Below are 23049 nucleotides of genomic sequence, written 5' to 3'. Positions count from 1 at the left end.
TGGTGAGTGTGGGTGGTAAGTGTGGTGTGTGTGGGTGGTGAGTGTGGGTGGTGCGTGTGTGTGGTGAGTGTGGGTGGTGAGTGTGGTGTGTGTGGGTAGTGAGTGTGTGTGGTTAGTGTGGGTGGTGAGTGTGGTGAGTGTGGGTGGTGAGTGAGTGTGGTGAGTGTGGGTGGTGAGTGAGTGTGGTGAGTGTGGGTGGTGAGTGTGGGTGGTGAGTGTGGTGAGTGTGGGTGGTGAGTGTGGCTGGTGAGTGTGGGTGGTGAGTGTGTGTGGTGAGTGTGGGTGGTGAGTGTGGTGTGTGTGGGTGGTGAGTGTGGGTGGTGCGTGTGTGTGGTGAGTGTGGGTGGTGAGTGTGGTGTGTGTGGGTAGTGAGTGTGTGTGGTGAGTGTGGGTGGTGAGTGTGGTGAGTGTGGGTGGTGAGTGAGTGTGGTGAGTGTGGGTGGTGAGTGAGTGTGGTGAGTGTGGGTGGTGAGTGTGGTGAGTGTGTGGGTGGTGAGTGTGGGTGGTGAGTGTGTGGGTGGTGAGTGTGGTGAGTGTGTGTGGTGAGTGTGGGTGGTGAGTGAGTGTGGTGAGTGTGAGTGGTGAGTGTGGGTAGTGAGTGTGGGTGGTGAGTGTGGGTGGTGAGTGTGGGTGGTGAGTGTGGGTAGTGAGTGTGGGTGGTGAGTGTGTGTGGTGAGTGTGGGCGGTGAGTGTGGGTGGTGAGTGTGGTGAGTGTGGGTGGTGAGTGTGGCTGGTGAGTGTGGGTGGTGAGTGTGTGTGGTGAGTGTGGGTAGTGAGTGTGGGTGGTGAGTGTGGGTGGTGAGTGTGGGTGGTGAGTGTGGGTAGTGAGTGTGGGTGGTGAGTGTGTGTGGTGAGTGTGGGTGGTGAGTCTGGGTGGTGAGTGTGGTGAGTGTGGGTGGTGAGTGTGGCTGGTGTGTGTGGGTGGTGAGTGTGGGTGGTGCGTGTGTGTGGTGAGTGTGGGTGGTGAGTGTGGTGTGTGTGGGTAGTGAGTGTGTGTGGTTAGTGTGGGTGGTGAGTGTGGTGAGTGTGGGTGGTGAGTGAGTGTGGTGAGTGTGGGTGGTGAGTGAGTGTGGTGAGTGTGGGTGGTGAGTGTGGGTGGTGAGTGTGGTGAGTGTGTGTGGTGAGTGTGGGTGGTGAGTGTGGTGTGTGTGGGTGGTGAGTGTGGGTGGTGCGTGTGTGTGGTGAGTGTGGGTGGTGAGTGTGGTGTGTGTGGGTAGTGAGTGTGTGTGGTGAGTGTGGGTGGTGAGTGTGGTGAGTGTGGGTGGTGAGTGAGTGTGGTGAGTGTGGGTGGTGAGTGAGTGTGGTGAGTGTGGGTGGTGAGTGTGGTGAGTGTGTGGGTGGTGAGTGTGGGTGGTGAGTGTGTGGGTGGTGAGTGTGGTGAGTGTGTGTGGTGAGTGTGGGTGGTGAGTGTGGGTGGTGAGTGTGGGTGGTGAGTGTGGTGAGTGTGGGTGGTGAGTGTGGGTGGTGAGTGTGGGTGGTGAGTGTGGCTGGTGAGTGTGCGTGTGGTGAGTGTGGGTGGTGAGTGAGTGTGGTGAGTCTGGTGAGTGTGGGTGGTGAGTGTCGGTGGTGAGTGTGGTGAGTGTGGGTGGTGAGTATGGGTGGTGAGTGAGTGTGGTGAGTCTGGTGAGTGTGGGTGGTGAGTGTGGGTGGTGAGTGTGGGTGGTGAGTGTGGGTGGTGAGTGTGGGTGGTGAGTGAGTGTGGTGAGTCTGGTGAGTGTGGGTGGTGAGTGTGGGTGGTGAGTGTGGTGAGTGTGTGTGGTGAGTGAGTGTGGTGAGTGTGGGTGGTGTGGGTGGTGAGTGTGGGTGGTGAGTGTGTGTGGTGAGTGTGGGTGGTGAGTGTGGGTGGTGAGTGTGGGTGGTAAGTGTGGGTGGTGAGTGTGGGTGGTGAGTGTGGTGAGTGTGGGTGGTGAGTGTGGGTGGTGAGTGTGGGTGGTGAGTGTGGGTGGTGAGTGTGTGTGGTGAGTGTGAGTGGTGAGTGTGGGTGGTGAGTGTGGGTGGTGAGTGTGTGTGGTGAGTGTGGGTGGTGAGTGTGAGTGGTGAGTGTGGGTGGTGAGTGTGGGTGGTGAGTGTGAGTGGTGAGTGTGGGTGGTGAGTGTGGGTGGTGAGTGTGAGTGGTGAGTGTGGGTGGTGAGTGTGGGTGGTGAGTGTGGGTGGTGAGTGTGTGTGGTGAGTGAGTGTGGTGAGTGTGGGTGGTGAGTGTGGTGAGTGTGGGTGGTGAGTGTGTGTGGTGAGTGAGTGTGGTGAGTGTGGGTGGTGAGTGTGGTGAGTGTGGGTGGTGAGTGTGGGTGGTGAGTGAGTGTGGTGAGTGTGGGTGGTGAGTGTGGGTGGTGAGTGAGTGTGGTGAGTGTGGGTGGTGAGTGTGGGTGGTGAGTGTGGGTGGTGAGTGAGTGTGGTGAGTGTGGGTGGTGAGTGTGGTGAGTGTGGGTGGTGAGTGTGTGTGGTGAGTGTGGGTGGTGAGTGTGGGTGGTGAGTGTGTGTGGTGAGTGAGTGTGGTGAGTGTGGGTGGTGAGTGTGGTGAGTGTGGGTGGTGAGTGTGGGTGGTGAGTGTGGGTGGTGAGTGTGGGTGGTGAGTGTGGTGAGTGTGGGTGGTGAGTGTGGCTGGTGGGTGGTGAGTGTGTGTGGTGAGTGTGGGTGGTGAGTGTGGTGTGTGTGGGTGGTGAGTGTGTGTGGTGAGTGAGTGTGGTGAGTGTGGGTGGTGAGTGTGGTGAGTGTGGGTGGTGAGTGTGTGTGGTGAGTGAGTGTGGTGAGTGTGGGTGGTGAGTGTGGTGAGTGTGGGTGGTGAGTGTGGGTGGTGAGTGAGTGTGGTGAGTGTGGGTGGTGAGTGTGATGAGTGTGGGTGGTGAGTGTGGGTGGTGAGTGTGGGTGGTGAATGTGGGTGGTGAGTGTGGTTGGTGAGTGTGATGAGTGTGGGTGGTGAGTGTGTGTGGTGAGTGTGGGTGGTGAGTAGTGTGGGTGGTGAGTGTGGTGAGTGTGGGTGGTGAGTGCGGGTGGTGAGTGTGGGTGGTGAGTGTGGGTTGTGAGTGTGTGTGGTGAGTGAGTGTGGTGTGTGTGTGGGTGGTGAGTGTGGGTGGTGAGTGTGTGTGGTGAGTGTGTGTGTGTGGGTGGTGAGTGTGTGTGGTGAGTGTGTGTGGTGAGTGAGTGTGGTGAGTGTGGGTGGTGAGTGAGTGTGGTGAGTGTGGGTGGTGAGTGTGAGTGGTGAGTGTGAGTGGTGAGTGTGGGTGGTGAGTGTGGGTGGTGAGTGGGTGGTGAGTGTGTGTGGTGAGTGAGAGTGGGTGGTGAGTGTGGTAAGTGTGGGTGGTGAGTGTGGGTTGTGAGTGTGTGTGGTGAGTGAGTGTGGTTGTGTGTGGGTGGTGAGTGTGGGTGGTGAGTGTGTGTGGTGAGTGTGTGTGGTGAGTGAGTGTGGTGAGTGTGGTGTGTGTGGGTGGTGAGTGTGTGTGGTGAGTGTGTGTGGTGAGTGAGTGTGGTGAGTGTGGGTGGTGAGTGAGTGTGGTGAGTGTGGGTGGTGAGTGTGGGTGGCGAGTGTGGTGAGTGTGGGTGGTGAGTGAGTGTAGTGAGTGTGGTGAGTGTGGGTGGTGAGTGTGTGTGGTGAGTGTGAGTGGTGAGTGTGAGTGTGAGTGGTGAGTGTGGGTGGTGAGTGTGGGTGGTGAGTGTGGGTGGTGAGTGGGTGGTGAGTGTGTGTGGTGAGTGAGAGTGGGTGGTGAGTGTGGTGAGTGTAGGTGGTGAGTGTGGGTGGTGAGTGTGGGTGGTGAGTGTGGGTGGTGAGTGTGGGTGGTGAGTGTGGGTGGTGAGTGGGTGGTGAGTGTGTGTGGTGAGTGAGAGTGGGTGGTGAGTGTGGTGAGTGTGGGTGGTGAGTGTGGGTGGTGAGTGTGGGTGGTGAGTGTGGGTGGTGAGTGTGGGTGGTGAGTGTGAGTGGTGAGTGTGAGTGGTGAGTGTGGGTGGTGAGTGTGGGTGGTGAGTGTGGGTGGTGAGTGGGTGGTGAGTGAGAGTGGGTGGTGAGTGTGGTGAGTGTAGGTGGTGAGTGTGGGTGGTGAGTGTGGGTGGTGAGTGTGGGTGGTGAGTGTGGGTGGTGAGTGGGTGGTGAGTGTGTGTGGTGAGTGAGAGTGGGTGGTGAGTGTGGTGAGTGTGGGTGGTGAGTGTGGGTGGTGAGTGTGGGTGGTGAGTGTGGGTGGTGAGTGTGGGTGGTGAGTGTGGGTGGTGAGTGTGGGTGGTGAGTGTGGGTCCACTCCGCTACTCTGCCGTGGGCCGCCCACCACAGAGCAGCAGGCGGCTGAGGAGCGAGCGGACTGAGCGTAGCGCCTTGCCCACACGCGCCAGGACCCCTCGCTCCCTCTCCTCCTCCCTCTCCTCCTCTTCATCCTCCTTCTCTTCATCCTCCTTCTCTTCATCCTCCTCGTCGTTGTCGTCATCCTCCTCCTGTGTCTCCACCACCTCCACCACCTCCACCACCTCCGTCCTCTCTCCAAAGGTCTGGGTGAGCGGTGACGATGATGATGACGATGATGATGACGATGACGGCGATGATAATGACGATGATGATGACGATGACGGTGATGACGATGGGAGCTTCTTCTCCGGCTCCGCTCTGTGGAGAGAGAGAGGCAGCAGCACCACAGCAGCGCATCATCATCAACGACGTCGTCGTCGTCGTCATCATCAACATCGTCATCATCATCGTCATCATCAACATCGTCATCATCAACATCATCGTCATCATCATCGTCGTCATCGTCGTCGTCATCATCGTCATCAACATCGTCATCATCATCGTCATCATCGTCGTCGTTGTCGTCGTCGTCGTCGTCGTTGTCATCGTCATCATCATCGTCAGCATCGTCATCATCAGAACCACAGAGACCCATAGTCATACAGACCCATAGAGATCTACAGAGACCGATACTCATAGAGACCCATACTCATAGAGACCCATACAGACCCACTGAGACCCATAATCACAGAGACCCATAATCACAGAGACCCACACAGACCCACAGAGACCCACAGAGTCCCATACTCATAGAGAACCATACAGATCCATACAGACCAATACTCATACAGAAACATACAGACCCACCGAGACCCATAATCACAGAGACCCATAGATCCATAGAGACCCACAGAGACCCATAGACTCACAGAGACCCACACAGACCCACAGAGACCCATAGACTCACAGAGACCCACAGAGACCCACAGAGACCCACAGAGACCCACAGAGACCCATGTAGAACAGAAGTGACTTGGCCATCTCAGCTGATAGCCGAATCAAGGGGGCTGATAACATCATCATCTTCATCCCGTGGACATTCATAGCGGCAGTCAAATACTCGAAGTGTGCGACGCCGATTCTAAACGTGGAGGTGGAAATCTGGAGGACCCTGAGAAGAATCCACGCGGTGACCACAACGGGGACAGAGACACAGACTGCAGCTATACAGCAGCAGGCATCGTCAGGGACGGGAACGAGCCCACGACCTCCTTCGTACCAGGCGAGGTAGTTAACATCTCATCAGGGTCTGGATCGAACCCACGACCTCCTGCGTACCAAGCAAGGTAGTTAACATCTCATCAGGGTCTGGATCGAACCCACGACCTCCTGCGTACCAAGCAAGGTAGTTAACATCTCATCAGGGTCGGGATCGAGCCCACGACCTCCTGCGTACCAGGCGAGGTAGTTAACATCTCATCAGGGTCGGGATCGAACCCACGATCACATGCGTACCAGGCGAGGTAGTTAACATCTCATCAGGGTCGGGATCGAGCCCACGACCTCCTGCGTACCAGGCGAGGTAGTTAACATCTCATCAGGGTCGGGATCGAACCCACGACCTCCTGCGTATCAGGCGAGGTAGTTAACATCTCATCAGGGTCGGGATCGAACCCACGATCCCCTGCGTACCAGGCGAGGTAGTTAACATCTCATCAGGGTCGGGATCGAACCCACGACCTCCTGCGTACCAGGCGAGGTAGTTAACATCTCATCAGGGTCGGGATTGAACCCACGATCCCCTGCGTACCAGGCGAGGTAGTTAACATCTCATCAGGGTCGGGATCGAACCCACGACCTCCTGCGTACCAGGCGAGGTAGTTAACATCTCATCAGGGTCGGGATTGAACCCACGATCCCCTGCGTACCAGGCGAGGTAGTTAACATCTCATCAGGGTCGGGATCGAACCCACGACCTCCTGCGTACCAGGCGAGGTAGTTAACATCTCATCAGGGTCGGGATCGAACCCACGACCTCCTGCGTACCAGGCGAGGTAGTTAACATCTCATCAGGGTCGGGATTGAACCCACGATCCCCTGCGTACCAGGCGAGGTAGTTAACATCTCATCAGGGTCGGGATCGAACCCACGACCTCCTGCGTACCAGGCGAGGTAGTTAACATCTCATCAGGGTCGGGATTGAACCCACGACCTCCTGCGTACCAGGCGAGGTAGTTAACATCTCATCAGGGTCGGGATTGAACCCACGACCTCCTGCGTACCAGGCGAGGTAGTTAACATCTCATCAGGGTCGGGATTGAACCCACGATCCCCTGCGTACCAGGCGAGGTAGTTAACATCTCATCAGGGTCGGGATCGAACCCACGACCTCCTGCGTACCAGGCGAGGTAGTTAACATCTCATCAGGGTCGGGATCGAACCCACGACCTCCTGCGTACCAGGCGAGGTAGTTAACATCTCATCAGGGTCGGGATTGAACCCACGATCCCCTGCGTACCAGGCGAGGTAGTTAACATCTCATCAGGGTCGGGATCGAACCCACGACCTCCTGCGTACCAGGCGAGGTAGTTAACATCTCATCAGGGTCGGGATTGAACCCACGACCTCCTGCGTACCAGGCGAGGTAGTTAACATCTCATCAGGGTCGGGATTGAACCCACGACCTCCTGCGTACCAGGCGAGGTACACAGAGAGAGGCTCACCGTGGCTCAGCAGCTGCAGAGCCCTGCACTGGAGTGGTGCTGCTGCTGATGGTGGTGGTGGTGGTGGCCCAGTTGGTGGTGTCAGGCCAGGTGGTGGTGGTGGCCCGGTTGCTGGTGGTGGTGGGGGTAGCCCTGATGGTGGTAGGGGTGTTTCTGATGGTGGTGGGGGTGGCCTGGGTGGTGGTGGCGGTGGGGTTGGCCCTAATGGTGGTGGTGGTGGCCCTGCTGCTGGTGGTGGAGGTAGCTCTGATGGTGTTGGTGGTGGCCCTGCTGGTGGTGGGGGTGCCCCGGATGGTGGTTGTGGTGGCCCTGGTGGTGGTGGTGGTGGTTTCTAGCCAGCTGTGAGCCAGCGCCTGTTCAGGTGTCATCCGGAGATTGGGATCCCATCTGGTGGTGGGAGGAGGAGGAGGAGACGCACACCACGTGGTGACAGGGGCAAGGTGAGAAGATGTGACAGGGTGGGAGGTGGGGGGAGAGTGGGGAGATGGGATGAGTGAGTGGGGATGAGTGAGTGGGGACGAGTGAGTGGGGGTGAGTGAGTGAGTGGGGATGAGTGAGTGGGGACGAGTGAGTGAGTGGGGATGAGTGAGTGGGGATGAGTGAGTGGGGTTGAGTGAGTGAGTGGGGATGAGTGAGTGGGGATGAGTGAGTGGGGTTGAGTGAGTGAGTGGGGATGAGTGAGTGGGGTTGAGTGAGTGAGTGGGGATGAGTGAGTGGGGTTGAGTGAGCGGGGATGAGTGAGTGAGTGGAGTTGAGTGAGCGGGGATGAGTGAGTGAGTGGGGATGAGTGAGTGGGGTTGAGTGAGCGGGGATGAGTGAGTGAGTGGAGTTGAGTGAGCGGGGATGAGTGAGTGAGTGGGGATGAGTGAGTGGGGTTGAGTGAGCGGGGATGAGTGAGTGAGTGGGGTTGAGTGAGCGGGGATGAGTGAGTGAGTGGGGATGAGTGAGTGGGGACGAGTGAGCGGGGATGAGTGAGTGGGGACGAGTGAGTGGGGGTGAGTGAGTGAGTGAGTGAGTGAGTGAGTGAGTGAGTGAGTGAGTGAGTGAGTGAGTGGGGATGAGTGAGTGGGGACGAGTGAGTGAGTGGGGATGCGTGAGTGGGGATGAGTGAGTGGGGACGAGTGAGTGGGGGTGAGTGAGTGAGTGAGTGAGTGAGTGAGTGGGGATGAGTTAGTGGGGACGAGTGAGTGGGGATGAGTGAGTGGGGATGAGTGAGTGGGGTTGAGTGAGTGAGTGGGGATGAGTGAGTGGGGATGAGTGAGTGGGGTTGAGTGAGTGAGTGGGGATGAGTGAGTGGGGTTGAGTTAGCGGGGATGAGTGAGTGAGTGGAGTTAAGTGTGCGTGGATGAGTGAGTGAGTGGGGATGAGTGAGTGGGGATGAGTGAGTGGGGTTGAGTGAGTGAGTGGGGATGAGTGAGTGGGGATGAGTGAGTGGGGTTGAGTGAGCGGGGATGAGTGAGTGAGTGGGGTTGAGTGAGCGGGGATGAGTGAGTGAGTGGGGATGAGTGAGTGGGGACGAGTGAGTGAGTGGGGATGAGTGAGTGAGTGGGGATGAGTGAGTGGGGACGAGTGAGTGGGGGTGAGTGAGTTGGGATGAGTGAGTGAGTGGGAACGAGTGAGTGGGGGTGAGTGAGTGGGGTTGAGTGAGCGGGGATGAGTGAGTGGGGACGAGTGAGTGGGGATGAGTGAGTGAGTGGGGTTGAGTGAGTGAGTGGGGATGAGTGAGCGGGGATGAGTGAGTGAGCGGGGGCGAGCGGGCGGGGGTGAGCGAGCGGGGGTGAGTGAGTGAGTGAGTGGGGATGAGTGAGTGAGTGAGTGGGGATTAGTGAGTGAGTGAGTGAGTGGGGGTGAGTGAGTGAGTGAGTGGGGGTGAGTGAGTGAGTGAGTGAGTGAGTGAGTGAGTGAGTGAGTGGGAGTGAGTGAGTGAGTGAGTGGGGTTGAGTGAGTGGGGTTGAGTGAGTGAGTGGGGATGAGTGAGCGGGGATGAGTGAGTGAGCGGGGGCGAGCGGGCGGGGGTGAGCGAGCGGGGGTGAGTGAATGAGTGAGTGGGGATGAGTGAGTGGGGATTAGTGAGTGAGTGAGTGAGTGGGGGTGAGTGAGTGAGTGAGTGAGTGGGGGTGAGTGAGTGAGTGAGTGAGTGAGTGAGGGTGAGTGAGTGAGTGAGTGGGGGTGAGTGAGTGAGTGAGTGAGTGGGGATGAGTGAGTGAGTGAGTGTGGATGAGTGAGTGAGTGAGTGAGTGGGGATGAGTGAGTGAGTGGGGGTGAGGGAGGGGTGAGTGTGGTTCGTACTGCAGGCAGCGGCTGACAAAGTCCACCAGCTGAGGGTGGTGGCCCTGCAGTGCGCGGTGCAGGGACAGGCTTCCTGGTGGACGCTGCTGGGACAGGTTGTAGGGGAGACCCTCAGAGTCTGCAGAGAGACAGAGAGGCACGCAGAGTCACCCGCCAACACGTCGCCCACATACCCACTCATCCACTTAACTACCCACCTTCCTATCCACCTACATACCAACTCACTCACCCACCCACTCACCCACCCACTCACCCACCCACTCACCCACCCACTCATCCACCCACCCACCTACCCACCCACCCACTCACCTACCTTCTCATCTACCCAACAACTCACTCACCCACCCACTCACCCACACACTCATCCACCCACCCACCTACCCACCCACCCACTCACCTACCTTCTCATCTACCCAACAACTCACTCACCCACCCACTCACCCACCCACTCATTCACCCACTCACCCACCCACTCACCTACCCACCCACCCGCTCACTCACACACCCACCCACCCACTCACCTACCCATCCACCCGCTCACTCACACGCCAGCCTGCCCAAGCCTTCGACTCACCAAAGTAAAGTGTCCTGTTAGGGGCTTCGTCCACCATCTTTGTCGGGGGCATGCCCAGGATCTGCACGTGGTTTCAGACGAAGACAAAAGGAGGAGTAGGAGGAGGGGGAGGAGGGGGAGGAGGGGGAGGAGGGGGGGGAGGGGGAGGAGGGGGAGGAGGAGGAGGGGGAGGAGGGGGAGGAGGGGGAGGAGGAGGAGGAGGGGGAGGAGGGGGAGGAGGGGGAGGAGGGGGAGGAGGGGGGGGAGGAGGAGGAGGAGGGGGAGGAGGGGGAGGAGGGGGGGGAGGAGGAGGAGGAGGGGGGGGTTACAGCCGGTGTAGCCTCAGCGGGCCCATTGGGGTTAGTGCCGCATGTCAGCGATGAGTAGTGGCGGAGACAGCGTCTGTTGAGACCAGCACTCTATACAAAGACAACAATCCCTCCCCTCCTTGTCTTAGCCTCATCTCATTGCTGGGGCAAGTGCTGCTTAATCACAAGCAGCACCTATGAAGGCCGGCTCTGTGTACAAAGGCAACAATCCCGACCCTTTCGATTTAAAAACGTCGTGAGAATTATTTTATTAAGTTTTATTTTTATTATTTTATTACTTCCCTTCTACGTGACTTTACCGAAAGAACCAAGAAGATGAATCCCTCCCCTCCCCGTATTATCTCATTGTTGGGGCAAGTGCTGTTAGCGAGCACCTTTGAAGGCCGGAACGGCACACGAGGGGGTGGGTGGCCAGCACCACGCCCGGCCGCCTTTGTCTCCCCCAGTGGAAATGTTTACTACACAGCGCTACACCAAGTACTCGTTTGAGGCTGAGTCGACCTATGAGAGGCCCAGGACCAGTTCAGATATTCCTCGCTGGTGTTTGTGGCCGTGAGAGGGAATCAAACTCTATGAGTGTTGGTCTCTGTGGGTCTGCATGGGTCTCTGTGGGTCTGTATGGGTCTCTATGAGTATGGGTCTCTGTGGGTCTGTATGGGTCTCTATGAGTGTGGGTCTCTGTGGGTCTGTATGGGTCTCTATGAGTGTTGGTCTCTGTGGGTCTGTATGGGTCTCTATGAGTGTGGGTCTCTGTGGGTCTGTATGGGTCTCTATGAGTATGGGTCTCTGTGGGTCTGTATGGGTCTCTATGAGTATGGGTCTCTATGAGTGTGGGTCTCTGTGGGTCTGTATGGGTCTCTATGAGTATGGGTCTCTGTGGGTCTGTATGGGTCTCTATGAGTGTGGATCTCTGTGGGTCTGTATGGGTCTCTGTGGGTCTGTATGGGTCTCTATGAGTATGGGTCTCTGTGGGTCTGTATGGGTCTCTGTGGGTCTGTATGGGTCTCTATGAGTATGGGTCTCTGTGGGTCTGTATGGGTCTCTATGAGTATGGGTCTCTGTGGGTCTGTATGGGTCTCTATGAGTGTGGGTCTCTGTGGGTCTGTATGGGTCTGTGTGGGTCTGTATGGGTCTCTATGAGTATGGGTCTCTGTGGGTCTGTATGGGTCTCTATGAGTATGGGTCTCTGTGGGTCTGTATGGGTCTCTATGAGTGTGGGTCTCTGTGGGTCTGTATGGGTCTGTGTGGGTCTGTATGGGTCTCTATGAGTATGGGTCTCTGTGGGTCTGTATGGGTCTCTATGAGTGTGGGTCTCTGTGGGTCTGTATGGGTCTCTGTGGGTCTGTATGGGTCTGTGTGGGTTTCTATGAGTGTGGGTCTCTGTGGGTCTGTATGGGTCTCTATGAGTATGGGTCTCTGTGGGTCTGTATGGGTCTCTATGAGTGTGGGTCTCTGTGGGTCTGTATGGGTCTGTGTGGGTCTGTATGGGTCTCTATGAGTATGGGTCTCTGTGGGTCTGTATGGGTCTCTATGAGTATGGGTCTCTGTGGGTCTGTATGGGTCTCTATGGGTATGGGTCTCTGTGGGTCTGTATGGGTCTCTATGAGTATGGGTCTCTGTGGGTCTGTATGGGTCTCTATGGGTATGGGTCTCTGTGGGTCTGTATGGGTCTCTATGAGTGTGGGTCTCTGTGGGTCTGTATGGGTCTCTATGAGTATGGGTCTCTGTGGGTCTGTATGGGTCTCTATGAGTGTGGGTCTCTGTGGGTCTGTATGGGTCTGTGTGGGTCTGTATGGGTCTCTATGAGTATGGGTCTCTGTGGGTCTGTATGGGTCTCTATGAGTGTGGGTCTCTGTGGGTCTGTATGGGTCTCTGTGGGTCTGTATGGGTCTGTGTGGGTTTCTATGAGTGTGGGTCTCTGTGGGTCTGTATGGGTCTCTATGAGTATGGGTCTCTGTGGGTCTGTATGGGTCTCTATGAGTGTGGGTCTCTGTGGGTCTGTATGGGTCTGTGTGGGTCTGTATGGGTCTCTATGAGTATGGGTCTCTGTGGGTCTGTATGGGTCTCTATGAGTATGGGTCTCTGTGGGTCTGTATGGGTCTCTATGGGTATGGGTCTCTGTGGGTCTGTATGGGTCTCTATGAGTATGGGTCTCTGTGGGTCTGTATGGGTCTCTATGGGTATGGGTCTCTGTGGGTCTGTATGGGTCTCTATGAGTGTGGGTCTCTGTGGGTCTGTATGGGTCTCTATGAGTATGGGTCTCTGTGGGTCTGTATGGGTCTCTATGAGTGTGGGTCTCTGTGGGTCTGTATGGGTCTGTGTGGGTCTGTATGGGTCTCTATGAGTATGGGTCTCTGTGGGTCTGTATGGGTCTCTATGAGTGTGGGTCTCTGTGGGTCTGTATGGGTCTCTGTGGGTCTGTATGGGTCTGTGTGGGTTTCTATGAGTGTGGGTCTCTGTGGGTCTGTATGGGTCTCTATGAGTATGGGTCTCTGTGGGTCTGTATGGGTCTCTATGAGTGTGGGTCTCTGTGGGTCTGTATGGGTCTGTGTGGGTCTGTATGGGTCTCTATGAGTATGGGTCTCTGTGGGTCTGTATGGGTCTCTATGAGTATGGGTCTCTGTGGGTCTGTATGGGTCTCTATGGGTATGGGTCTCTGTGGGTCTGTATGGGTCTCTATGAGTATGGGTCTCTGTGGGTCTGTATGGGTCTCTATGGGTATGGGTCTCTGTGGGTCTGTATGGGTCTCTATGAGTGTGGGTCTCTGTGGGTCTGTATGGGTCTGTGTGGGTCTGTATGGGTCTCTATGAGTATGGGTCTCTGTGGGTCTGTATGGGTCTCTATGAGTATGGGTCTCTGTGGGTCTGTATGGGTCTCTATGGGTATGGGTCTCTGTGGGTCTGTATGGGTCTCTATGAGTGTGGGTCTCTGTGGGTCTGTATGGGTCTCTATGAGTATGGGTCTCTGTGGGTCTGTGTGGGTTTCTATGAGTGTGGGTCTCTGTGGGTCTGTATGGGTCTCTATGAGTATGGGTCTCTGTGGGTCTGTATGGGTCTCTATGAGTGTGGGTCTCTGTGGGTCTGTATGGGTCTGTGTGGGTCTGTATGGGTCTCTATGAGTATGGGTCTCTGTGGGTCTGTATGGGTCTCTATGAGTATGGGTCTCTGTGGGTCTGTATGGGTCTCTATGGGTATGGGTCTCTGTGGGTCTGTATGGGTCTCTATGAGTATGGGTCTCTGTGGGTCTGTATGGGTCTCTATGGGTATGGGTCTCTGTGGGTCTGTATGGGTCTCTATGAGTATGGGTCTCTGTGGGTCTGTATGGGTCTCTATGAGTATGGGTCTCTGTGGGTCTGTATGGGTCTCTATGAGTATGGGTCTCTATGAGTGTGGGTCTCTGTGGGTCTGTATGGGTCTCTATGAGTATGGGTCTCTGTGGGTCTGTATGGGTCTCTATGAGTATGGGTCTCTGTGGGTCTGTATGGGTCTCTGTGGGTCTGTATGGGTCTGTGTGGGTCTGTATGGGTCTCTATGAGTATGGGTCTCTGTGGGTCTGTATGGGTCTCTATGGGTATGGGTCTCTGTGGGTCTGTATGGGTCTCTATGAGTATGGGTCTCTGTGGGTCTGTATGGGTCTCTATGGGTATGGGTCTCTGTGGGTCTGTATGGGTCTCTATGAGTATGGGTCTCTGTGGGTCTGTATGGGTCTCTATGAGTATGGGTCTCTGTGGGTCTGTATGGGTCTCTATGAGTATGGGTCTCTATGAGTGTGGGTCTCTGTGGGTCTGTATGGGTCTCTATGAGTATGGGTCTCTGTGGGTCTGTATGGGTCTCTATGAGTATGGGTCTCTGTGGGTCTGTATGGGTCTCTATGAGTGTGGGTCTCTGTGGGTCTGTATGGGTCTCTATGAGTATGGGTCTCTGTGGGTCTGTATGGGTCTCTATGAGTGTGGATCTCTGTGGGTCTGTATGGGTCTCTATGAGTATGGGTCTCTGGGTCTGTATGGGTCTCTATGAGTATGGGTCTCTATGAGTGTGGGTCTCTGTGGGTCTGTATGGGTCTCTATGAGTATGGGTCTCTGTGGGTCTGTATGGGTCTCTATGAGTATGGGTCTCTATGAGTGTGGGTCTCTGTGGGTCTGTATGGGTCTCTATGAGTATGGGTCTCTGTGGGTCTGTATGGGTCTCTATGAGTGTGGATCTCTGTGGGTCTGTATGGGTCTCTATGAGTATGGGTCTCTGTGGGTCTGTATGGGTCTCTATGAGTATGGGTCTCTGTGGGTCTGTATGGGTCTCTATGAGTATGGGTCTCTGTGGGTCTGTATGGGTCTCTATGAGTGTGGATCTCTGTGGGTCTGTATGGGTCTCTGTGGGTCTGTATGGGTCTCTATGGGTCTGTATGGGTCTCTATGAGTATGGGTCTTTGTGCAGACCAACAGAGATCCATACCCATAGAGACCTGCCTGCCCACCCACTATACCCATCCACTATACCCACCCACCGTACCCACCCACCGTACCCACCCACCGTACCCACCCACCGTACCCACCCACAGCTCGTACCTCGATGCAGCAGTGCAGGTGCTCTTCGTAGGTGCGCGAGTCAAAGAGATCCTTGCCGGTGGCCATCTCGGCCACGGTGCAGCCCAGCGCCCACATGTCCACGGCGCACGTGACCTGGTAGCCCAGCGGCAGCTCCGGGCCCATGTAGGGCAACGTCCCACCCACGGTTTGGGCTGCACAGAAACAACAACAACAACGACAACAACAACAACGACGATGAATATGAAGCAGAGGTCGTCCCGGATTGTCTTCACCGGAGGTACCGTGACCCCACCACTACCACCACCACTACCACCACTACCACCATTACCACCACCACTACCACCACCACTACCACTACCACCACCACCACTACCACCCAGAGGTCGCAAACGGGTTTTGATTCCTTACCCGTACCCGGCCGCACCAGGGTCGCAAACGGTAACCCGTACCCGATACCCGGCTACCCGTACCCAGCCGGGTACGGGTACGGGTACCCGTTTGCGACCCTGGTGCGGCCGGGTACGGGTACAGGTACCCGTTTGCGACCCTGGTGCGGCCGGGTACGGGTACAGGTACCCGTTTGCGACCCTGGTGCGGCCGGGTACGGGTACGGGTACCCATTTGCGACCCTGGTGCGGCCGGGTACGGGTACCCGTTTGCGACCCTGGTGCGGCCGGGTACGGGTACGGGTATGGGTACGAGTACGAGTACCCATTTGCGACCCTGGTGCGGCCGGGTACGGGTACGGGTACAGATACGGGTACGGGGGGTAAGGAATCAAAACCCGTTTGCGACCTCTGCAGCACAGCGGTTGGCGCTGTGCAAGTGGCGAATTGGAGCGTCCTGGTCACGTGACGCTGAACCTCACTGAGTGGCTGCGTCGGGTGGCGGCGGGTTTTGACGACACAACGTTGACATTGACGCGAGCTAACCCTGAAAACAGAAGCTCCACGCACACAAAGCCACTCACAGTGAGACTTCAGGTAGCAGCTGCACCCGAAGTCGGTGATCCTCACTTTGCCAGCCGCGGTGAGTAGAATGTTGTCCTGGACAAAGGGGAGAGACGGAGAAGGAATTAATTCTAGATTTGAAGCTTTCGTGACTGCAAGGATTCATATTCTTAGGTTTTTTCGGTAAAGTCACGTAGGTAAAAAATTAATGAAAAAATCACGACGTTTCGGAGGCAACACAAGCTTCCGTCCTTAGGTGGAACCGTCACAGCCACGACAGCTGTATCAAGTAAATGAGAGATTACAAGAGATACCACTCCGTATATATAATGGTTGAGGGGGGAAGGGCCAGGAACGGCCCACTTTTTATTAATATGGTAAGGTGAGGCTTAAGACTAAGAATAGACTGCATAACAAAAGACTGAGCCTTTGTTATGGAGAGGTGCGGTTTGTGACTAACGCCTAGCCTACATAACAAAAGTGTGAAATAAAGAAAAACTAAACCTGGTTAAACAAAACTGGCTGGCTATCGGAAGGAATTCCACGCTGTGAGGTTACAGCAAGAGAGTGTCCAGCCGGCAGTGGGTCGATCACGCAAAGTGACGCATTGACACCCACACGGGCTGCAAGGTTTGGTAGTACATGTTGTTGATGCCGTTTATTGTGAAAATTCCGTCACAGTTCCTATGGCCACTGTTTCATTGCTTTCATGGCTTTATTTTGGTGATTTCGAAAAGTGTATTGGTTTAGCCATGTTTGTTTGTTGTAGTACAGAGTTAGACTGATGGCCTTAATCTAAGTTGTCTTGTGGTTGTTGTTGTTGGTTGTTTGACTTGCATCCCACTGGGATTTTTGCACACAGCGTTGGTGTACGGTGTTTTTTTCTGCAATATTTTGCTGTCTTTTCTTGGATTTTCTGTTTGCACTCGGTCACATAGTCACTTTAAGATGTTTTTTTGTTCATGTTTTTGTTTTTTGTTTGTTGCGGTTGCACCCGATTCAAGAGCCGAATGGCTCACAGGGCCATGCCTAATACATGAATAATTAATATTGAACTTGAAAACTTTTCGGCACGGGCTACGTTCCTGAGACCCGTTCAAAATCTTTTAATAAACTACCCGCTCCGCTCACCGGCTTGATGTCTCCGTGGACGATGCCCCGCCGCTTGGCGTACAGCAGGAAGTCGAGGATGGTCCTGGTGTACTCCCTCAAGCGCCTCACGCAGATTCGCTTGATGCTCCCTTTGCTCATGACGTCGTAGAGGCTCTTCCTGGCACGACGACGACGACAACCACGACGACGATAATTGGTTTTAAATCCTTTATATTAAGTTCGCTTGCTTGCTTAGGACCCTGCAAATCTTTCGGTCGTTTTTTAACCCACTTCCCGTGATCCAATAGAGCTGACATTTTCCACACAGACTCGTTGTGCGTGACAATTAATGTTCGTGAAAATTTTTTTCCTAAATTTTACACTTTTTAGGACAAAAATATTATATTTAATTACCAATTGCTTAATGGTGCAATGCAATCATCTGACCCATAGATGGCAGCCATCTCAAGCCAGAGGACGAGAGAACTCTAGCCGCCACGCATATAAAGGATTTATAGTGAAAAACTTTGTTTTTACGGGTTATATTTGTTTTACCCTTCTATCTGGCAACAAAACTGACACCTTCTAGATTTGAAGCTTTCGTGACTGCAAGGATTCATATTCTTAGGTTTTTTCGGTAAAGTCACGTAGGTAAAAAAATTAAATTAATAAAAGTAAAATAAAAATAAAATAAAAATCACGACGTTTCGGAGGCAACACAAGCTTCCGTCTTCAGGTGGAACCGTCACAGCACGACTGCTGTATCAAGTGATACAGCTATTGATACAACTATCGTGCTGCGACGGTTCTACCTGAAGACGGAAGCTTGTGTTGCCTCCGAAACGTGATTTTTATTTTATTTTACTTTTATTAATTTAAAAAAATTTCCCACGTGACTTTACCGAAAAAAACCAAAGAATATGAATCCTTGCAGTCACGAAAGCTTCAAATCTTCAATTCCGAAATGAATCAACTATCGAGTGGAGCAATGGACACGCACGTGGGTGGGGGAGGGGAGGTAGGGGGGGGAGGTTCGCGTACTTCAAGAGCTCGACGACGAGGCAATTGTGTCCGCGGAATTGGAACGTGTCCAGGAGCCGGATGACTCCGTAGCGCTCATCGCTGGCCTTGCCCTGCAGCTCCTTGGTCACCTCCAGCTCCGTCCTCTGGCGGGATGTTGTCGAGGAGCTGCACAGCGGGAGGGGGAAGGCCACGACATCAACGGTGACTCTGTGTGGGTGACTCTGTAGGTGACTCTGTGGGTGACTCTGTGGGGGTCTCTGTGGGGGTCTCTGTGTGTGACTCTGTGGGGGTCTCTGTGGGTGACTGGGTTACTCTGTGGGTGTCTCTGTGGGTCTCTGTGGGTCTCTAAGGGTCTGGGTGTCTCTGTGGGTCTCTAAGGGTCTTGGTGTATCTGTGGGTCTCTAAGGGTCTGGGTGTCTCTGTGGGTCTCTAAGGGTCTGGGTGTCTCTGAAGGTCTCTAAGGGTCTGGGTGTCTCTGTGGGTCTCTGTGGGTCTCTAAGGGTCTGGGTGTCTCTGTGGGTCTCTAAGGGTCTTGGTGTATCTGTGGGTCTCTAAGGGTCTGGGTGTCTCTGTGGGTCTCTAAGGGTCTGGGTGTCTCTGAAGGTCTCTAAGGGTCTGGGTGTCTCTGTGGGTCTCTAAGGGTCTGGGTGTATCTGTGGGTCTCCAAGGGTCTAGGTGTCTCTGTGGGTCTCTAAGGGTCTGGGTGTCTCTGTGGATGTCTCTGTGGGTCTCTGTGGGTGTCTCTTTGGGTGTCTCTGTGGGTGTAGTTTGCAGCAGTTTTACGGCAGTTAGTATTTTGTCAGCGAGTCCATAGTCAATGGCAGTGTCCACGGCGGTGCCTCCAATCGTTTGATGATTATTGTCCGAGAGCGCGGGCCACCATGGACTCACCACAAGGGCAGCGACAGCATCTTGACGGCCACGAGCGTTTTGGTTTTGTGGTCGAGGCACTGCAGCACCAGTCCCTGGCCTCCCTCGCCGATCAGCTTTTGCACCTCGTAGCGGTAGTGGAGCTGTTCCTTGCGGACCTGGGGAGGCGTAAGAGGAGGTACGGACCGGTCGTCAGAGTCGTCGCGATCGGAGCGCCTGACGCTCAATGGTGGTGGCAGCAGCGGCAGTCGGGGGTTCCACGGCCGCCATTTTCCACGGCCGCCATTTTCCATGGCCGCAATTTTCCACCACAGAGGTTTCTATTTGCTTGGGTGTTAGATTGCGCGAATGTTTAAATGTTTCGTTAAACTCGCCGAATGATTGACTTGAAGGTTTCGTGACTGCAGGAATTAATATATTTGGGTCTTTCGGTTAAGTCACAAAGATTGGTTCAAAGAAAATAAATAATAAAATAACGGAAAACTACGACGCTTCGATCGCAACGCAAGCGGTCGTCTTCCTGTTATTTCTATTATTTTGTTTGAACCTGTCTACGTGACTTTACCGAAAGACCCAAGAATACCGAATGCTGTTAAATAAAAATTAATAAAAATTAAATAATAATAAATCACGACGTTTATTATTTTATTTTTATAAATTTCAATTTTCATTTTTTACCTACGTGACTTTACCGAAAAAACTAAGATTATGAATCCTTGCAGTCACGAAAGCTTCAAATCTAGAATCAACACTGGGTAGTCAGAGGCTGGTGGTGAGACACTGGGTAGTGAGACACTGGTGGTGAGACACTGGTGGTGAGACACTGGGTAGTGAGACACTGGTGGTGAGACACTGGTGGTGAGACACTGGGTAGTGAGACACTGGGTAGTGAGACACTGGGTAGTCACAGGCTGGTAGTGAGACACTGGGTAGTGAGACACTGGTGGTGAGACACTGGTAGTGAGACACTGGTGGTGAGACACTGGTGGTGAGACACTGGGTAGTGAGACACTGGTGGTGAGACACTGGTGGTGAGACACTGGGTAGTGAGACACTGGTGGTGAGACACTGGGTAGTGAGACACTGGGTAGTGAGACACTGGTGGTGAGACACTGGGTAGTGAGACACTGGTGGTGAGACACTGGTGGTGAGACACTGGGTAGTGAGACACTGGGTAGTGAGACACTGGTGGTGAGAGGCTGATGGTGAGACACTGGTGGTGAGACACTGGTGGTGAGACACTGGGTAGTGAGACACTGGGTAGTGAGACACTGGTGGTGAGACACTGGGTAGTGAGACACTGGGTAGTGAGACACTGGTGGTGAGACACTGGGTAGTGAGACACTGGTGGTGAGACACTGGTGGTGAGACACTGGTGGTGAGACACTGGGTAGTGAGACACTGGTGGTGAGACACTGGGTGGTGAGACACTGGGTAGTGAGACACTGGTGGTGAGACACTGGGTAGTGAGACACTGGTGGTGAGACACTGGGTAGTGAGACACTGGGTAGTGAGACACTGGTGGTGAGACACTGGGTAGTAAGACACTGGGTAGTGAGACACTGGGTAGTGAGACACTGGTGGTGAGACAATGGGTAGTGAGACACGGGTGGTGAGACACTGGGTGGTGAGACACTGGGTAGTGAGACACTGGTGGTGAGACACTGGGTAGTGAGACACTGGGTAGTGAGACACTGAGTAGTGAGACACTGGTGGTGAGACACTGGGTAATGAGACACTGGGTAGTGAGACACTGGTGGTGAGACAGAGGTGGATACAATTCTCAGTAAAAATTTATGTTTAATTTATATAATTTTTATTATTTTATTATTTCCCTTCTACGTGACTTTACCGAAAGAACCAAGAATATGAATCCATGCAGTCACGAAAGCTTTAAATCGAGATTACACATTTATAATCATGCCTTCTAACCCAATAAAAACCTCTGTGGGTGTCTAATGGTGTCTCTTTGGGTGCCTTTGTGGGTCTCAATGGGAGTGGGTCTCTGTGGGTCTCTATGGGTGTCTCTGTGGGTCTCAATGGGAGTGGGTCTCTGTGGGTCTCTATGGGTGTCTCTGTGGGTCTCAATGGGAGTGGGTCTCTGTGGGTCTCTATGGGTGTCTCTGTGGGTCTCAATGGGAGTGGGTCTCTGTGGGTCTCTATGGGTGTCTCTGTGGGTCTCAATGGGAGTGGGTCTCTGTGGGTCTCTATGGGTGTCTCTGTGGGTCTCAATGGGAGTGGGTCTCTGTGGGTCTCTATGGGTGTCTCTGTGGATCTCAATGGGAGTGGGTCTCTGTGGGTCTCTATGGGTGTCTCTGTGGGTCTCAATGGGAGTGGGTCTCTGTGGGTCTCTATGGGTGTCTCTGTGGGTCTCAATGGGAGTGGGTCTCTGTGGGTCTCTATGGGTGTCTCTGTGAGACTCACAGGGATGTAGTTGTTGTTATCGTCGTCGTAGCCATCGTTGTTGTTGTCGTCGACAGTGAAGAACCATACTTGTTCCATGGCCGCCAGCTCCAGCTTTTGGCGATGACTCAACTGAGGTCCATAGAGATCCAGGATCGCTGCGCACGTGACAACAACAACAACAACTTTGAACTATTTCTGTTTTGTTTACATGCCAGGTAAGGCCTCCGCTAGAGCTACATCGTCGTCATCATCACGTGGAGACTCATAACTCCACTCAGACTCACAAAGACCCACAAAAACCCATACTCATAGAACCACAGAGACCCATACTCATAGAACCATAGAGACCCATACTCATATAGATCCATGAAGACCCACAGAGACCCATACTAAAACTAAACTATATAAACTATTTGGTTCTTTAGGTACAGTTATGACTTTGCCGAAAGAACCAACGAGTATGGATCCCTGCAGTCATGAAAACTTCAAATTTAGATTAAACTATAATATTTTTTATCTTGGCAGGTAAGGCCCCACCAAAGTGGCTGATATCATCTTCATCACGTGCAAATATATAGCGGCAGCCAAATACTCTATACCCATGCAAAATGGCTGCTGTGACATCCCCCATGCAACATGGCCACGATGACAACCCCCATGCAACATGGCCGCTGTGATATCCCCCATGCAACATGGCTGCCGTGACATCCCCCATGCAACATGGCCACCATGACAACCCCCATGCAACATGGCCGCTGTGATATCCCCCATGCAACATGGCCATCATTACACCCCTGATGCAAAATGGACAAAATAGAATTCCCCCATGTAACATGGCCGCAGTGACATCCCTCATGCAACATGGCTGCAATAAAGTCCCCCTTGCAACATGGCCGCAGTGACATCCCTCATGCAAAATGGCTGCAATAAAGTCCCCCATTCAACATGGCCGCAGTAACATCCGTCATGCAACGTGATTGCAATAAAGTCCCCCATGTAACATGGCCGCAATAAAGTCCCCCTTGCAACATGGCTGCCGTGACATCCCCCATGTAACATGGCAATCATGACATCCCCCATGCAACATGGCTATCATGACATCCCCCATGCAACATGGCCACCCTAAAGACCCCCATGCATCATGGCCGCCGTGAAATCCCCCACGTAACAAGGCCATAGTGACGTCCCCCATGCAACATGGCCGTAGTGATGTACCCAATGCAACATGGCTGCCGTGAAATCCCCCATGCAAAATTGCCGTAATGAAGTCCCCCATGCAAAATGGCTGCCACAAAGTTCCCTAAGCAACATGGCCGCCGTGAAGTCCCCCATGCAAAATGGCGGTGGTGACTTCCCCCCCCATTCACCGTGGCCATGTTTGCTCTCACTGCTGTTCTCACCTCGAGGCGATTTACTGCGGATGGGGCCGGTGCCGGCTGCGGACAGCGCACTCCACGTGTTGCCAGAGGCTCCCTCCCTCCTCCTCGCTCCAGCTTGGCTCGTCTACACGCACAAAGACAAAGATGAAGATCCCCCGTGTAGCCTTAACAGACTGTAGGGGCAAGTGCTGTTAGCAAGTATCACCTATGAAGGCTGGAACGGTACACGAGGGGGTGGGTGGCCAGCACCACGCCCGACCGCCTTTGTCTCCCCAGTGGCGATGTTTACACACCGCACCAGGTACTCATTTAAGGCTGAGTCGACCTGGGGGAGGCCCAGTGCCAGTTTAGTGCCGGTGGTGTTCATAAGGGATGGTGGTGTTATTAAGTGCTGGTGGTGTTGGTAAGTGAGGGTGGTGTTTGTGAGTGTGGGTGGTGTTGGTAAGTCGAGAGTAAGGGCCCATGCGTACCTCCATGGTGTTGATGCTCAGAGTGGCTTCTCTCACGTAGCAGTCTCCAAGGTCTCTGTGTGGAAAGCTGTGGGAGGGGGGGGAAGGGGGTGGAGATGGTGTAGAGAGTCACAACACGAACTCACATCCTCACCACTGTCCCACATCCCCCTACCAGGAACCCACCATTCTCACCACGAACCCAAAATATGAACCCACAACACGGACCCTCACACTCA

The 23049-nt window shown here is 54.2% G+C and overlaps 1 protein-coding gene across 1 annotated transcript in view; it reads right to left on the bottom strand.

Moving 5' to 3' along the window:
- LOC144951385 (dual specificity tyrosine-phosphorylation-regulated kinase 4-like) overlaps positions 1-22837 on the bottom strand; it is a 31642-nt gene extending 8805 nt beyond the window's left edge. The window contains exons 1-9 of the mRNA XM_078881624.1: positions 22832-22837; positions 22383-22485; positions 21001-21137; positions 18598-18734; positions 17725-17871; positions 15448-15458; positions 14660-14832; positions 9791-9851; positions 9217-9334 (exon numbers count right to left, since the gene is read on the bottom strand). Of these exons, the coding sequence (XP_078737750.1) occupies positions 9217-9334; positions 9791-9851; positions 14660-14832; positions 15448-15458; positions 17725-17871; positions 18598-18734; positions 21001-21137; positions 22383-22485; positions 22832-22837 (893 nt within the window). The remainder of the gene's footprint in view (positions 1-9216; positions 9335-9790; positions 9852-14659; positions 14833-15447; positions 15459-17724; positions 17872-18597; positions 18735-21000; positions 21138-22382; positions 22486-22831) is intronic.
- Between the last annotated feature and the right edge of the window lie 212 nt (positions 22838-23049).

The sequence above is a fragment of the Lampetra fluviatilis genome, chromosome 62 (assembly GCF_964198595.1).
Source record: "Lampetra fluviatilis chromosome 62, kcLamFluv1.1, whole genome shotgun sequence".
Lineage (NCBI taxonomy): Eukaryota > Metazoa > Chordata > Hyperoartia > Petromyzontiformes > Petromyzontidae > Lampetra > Lampetra fluviatilis.
This window is presented reverse-complemented; position numbering and strand designations above follow the sequence as displayed.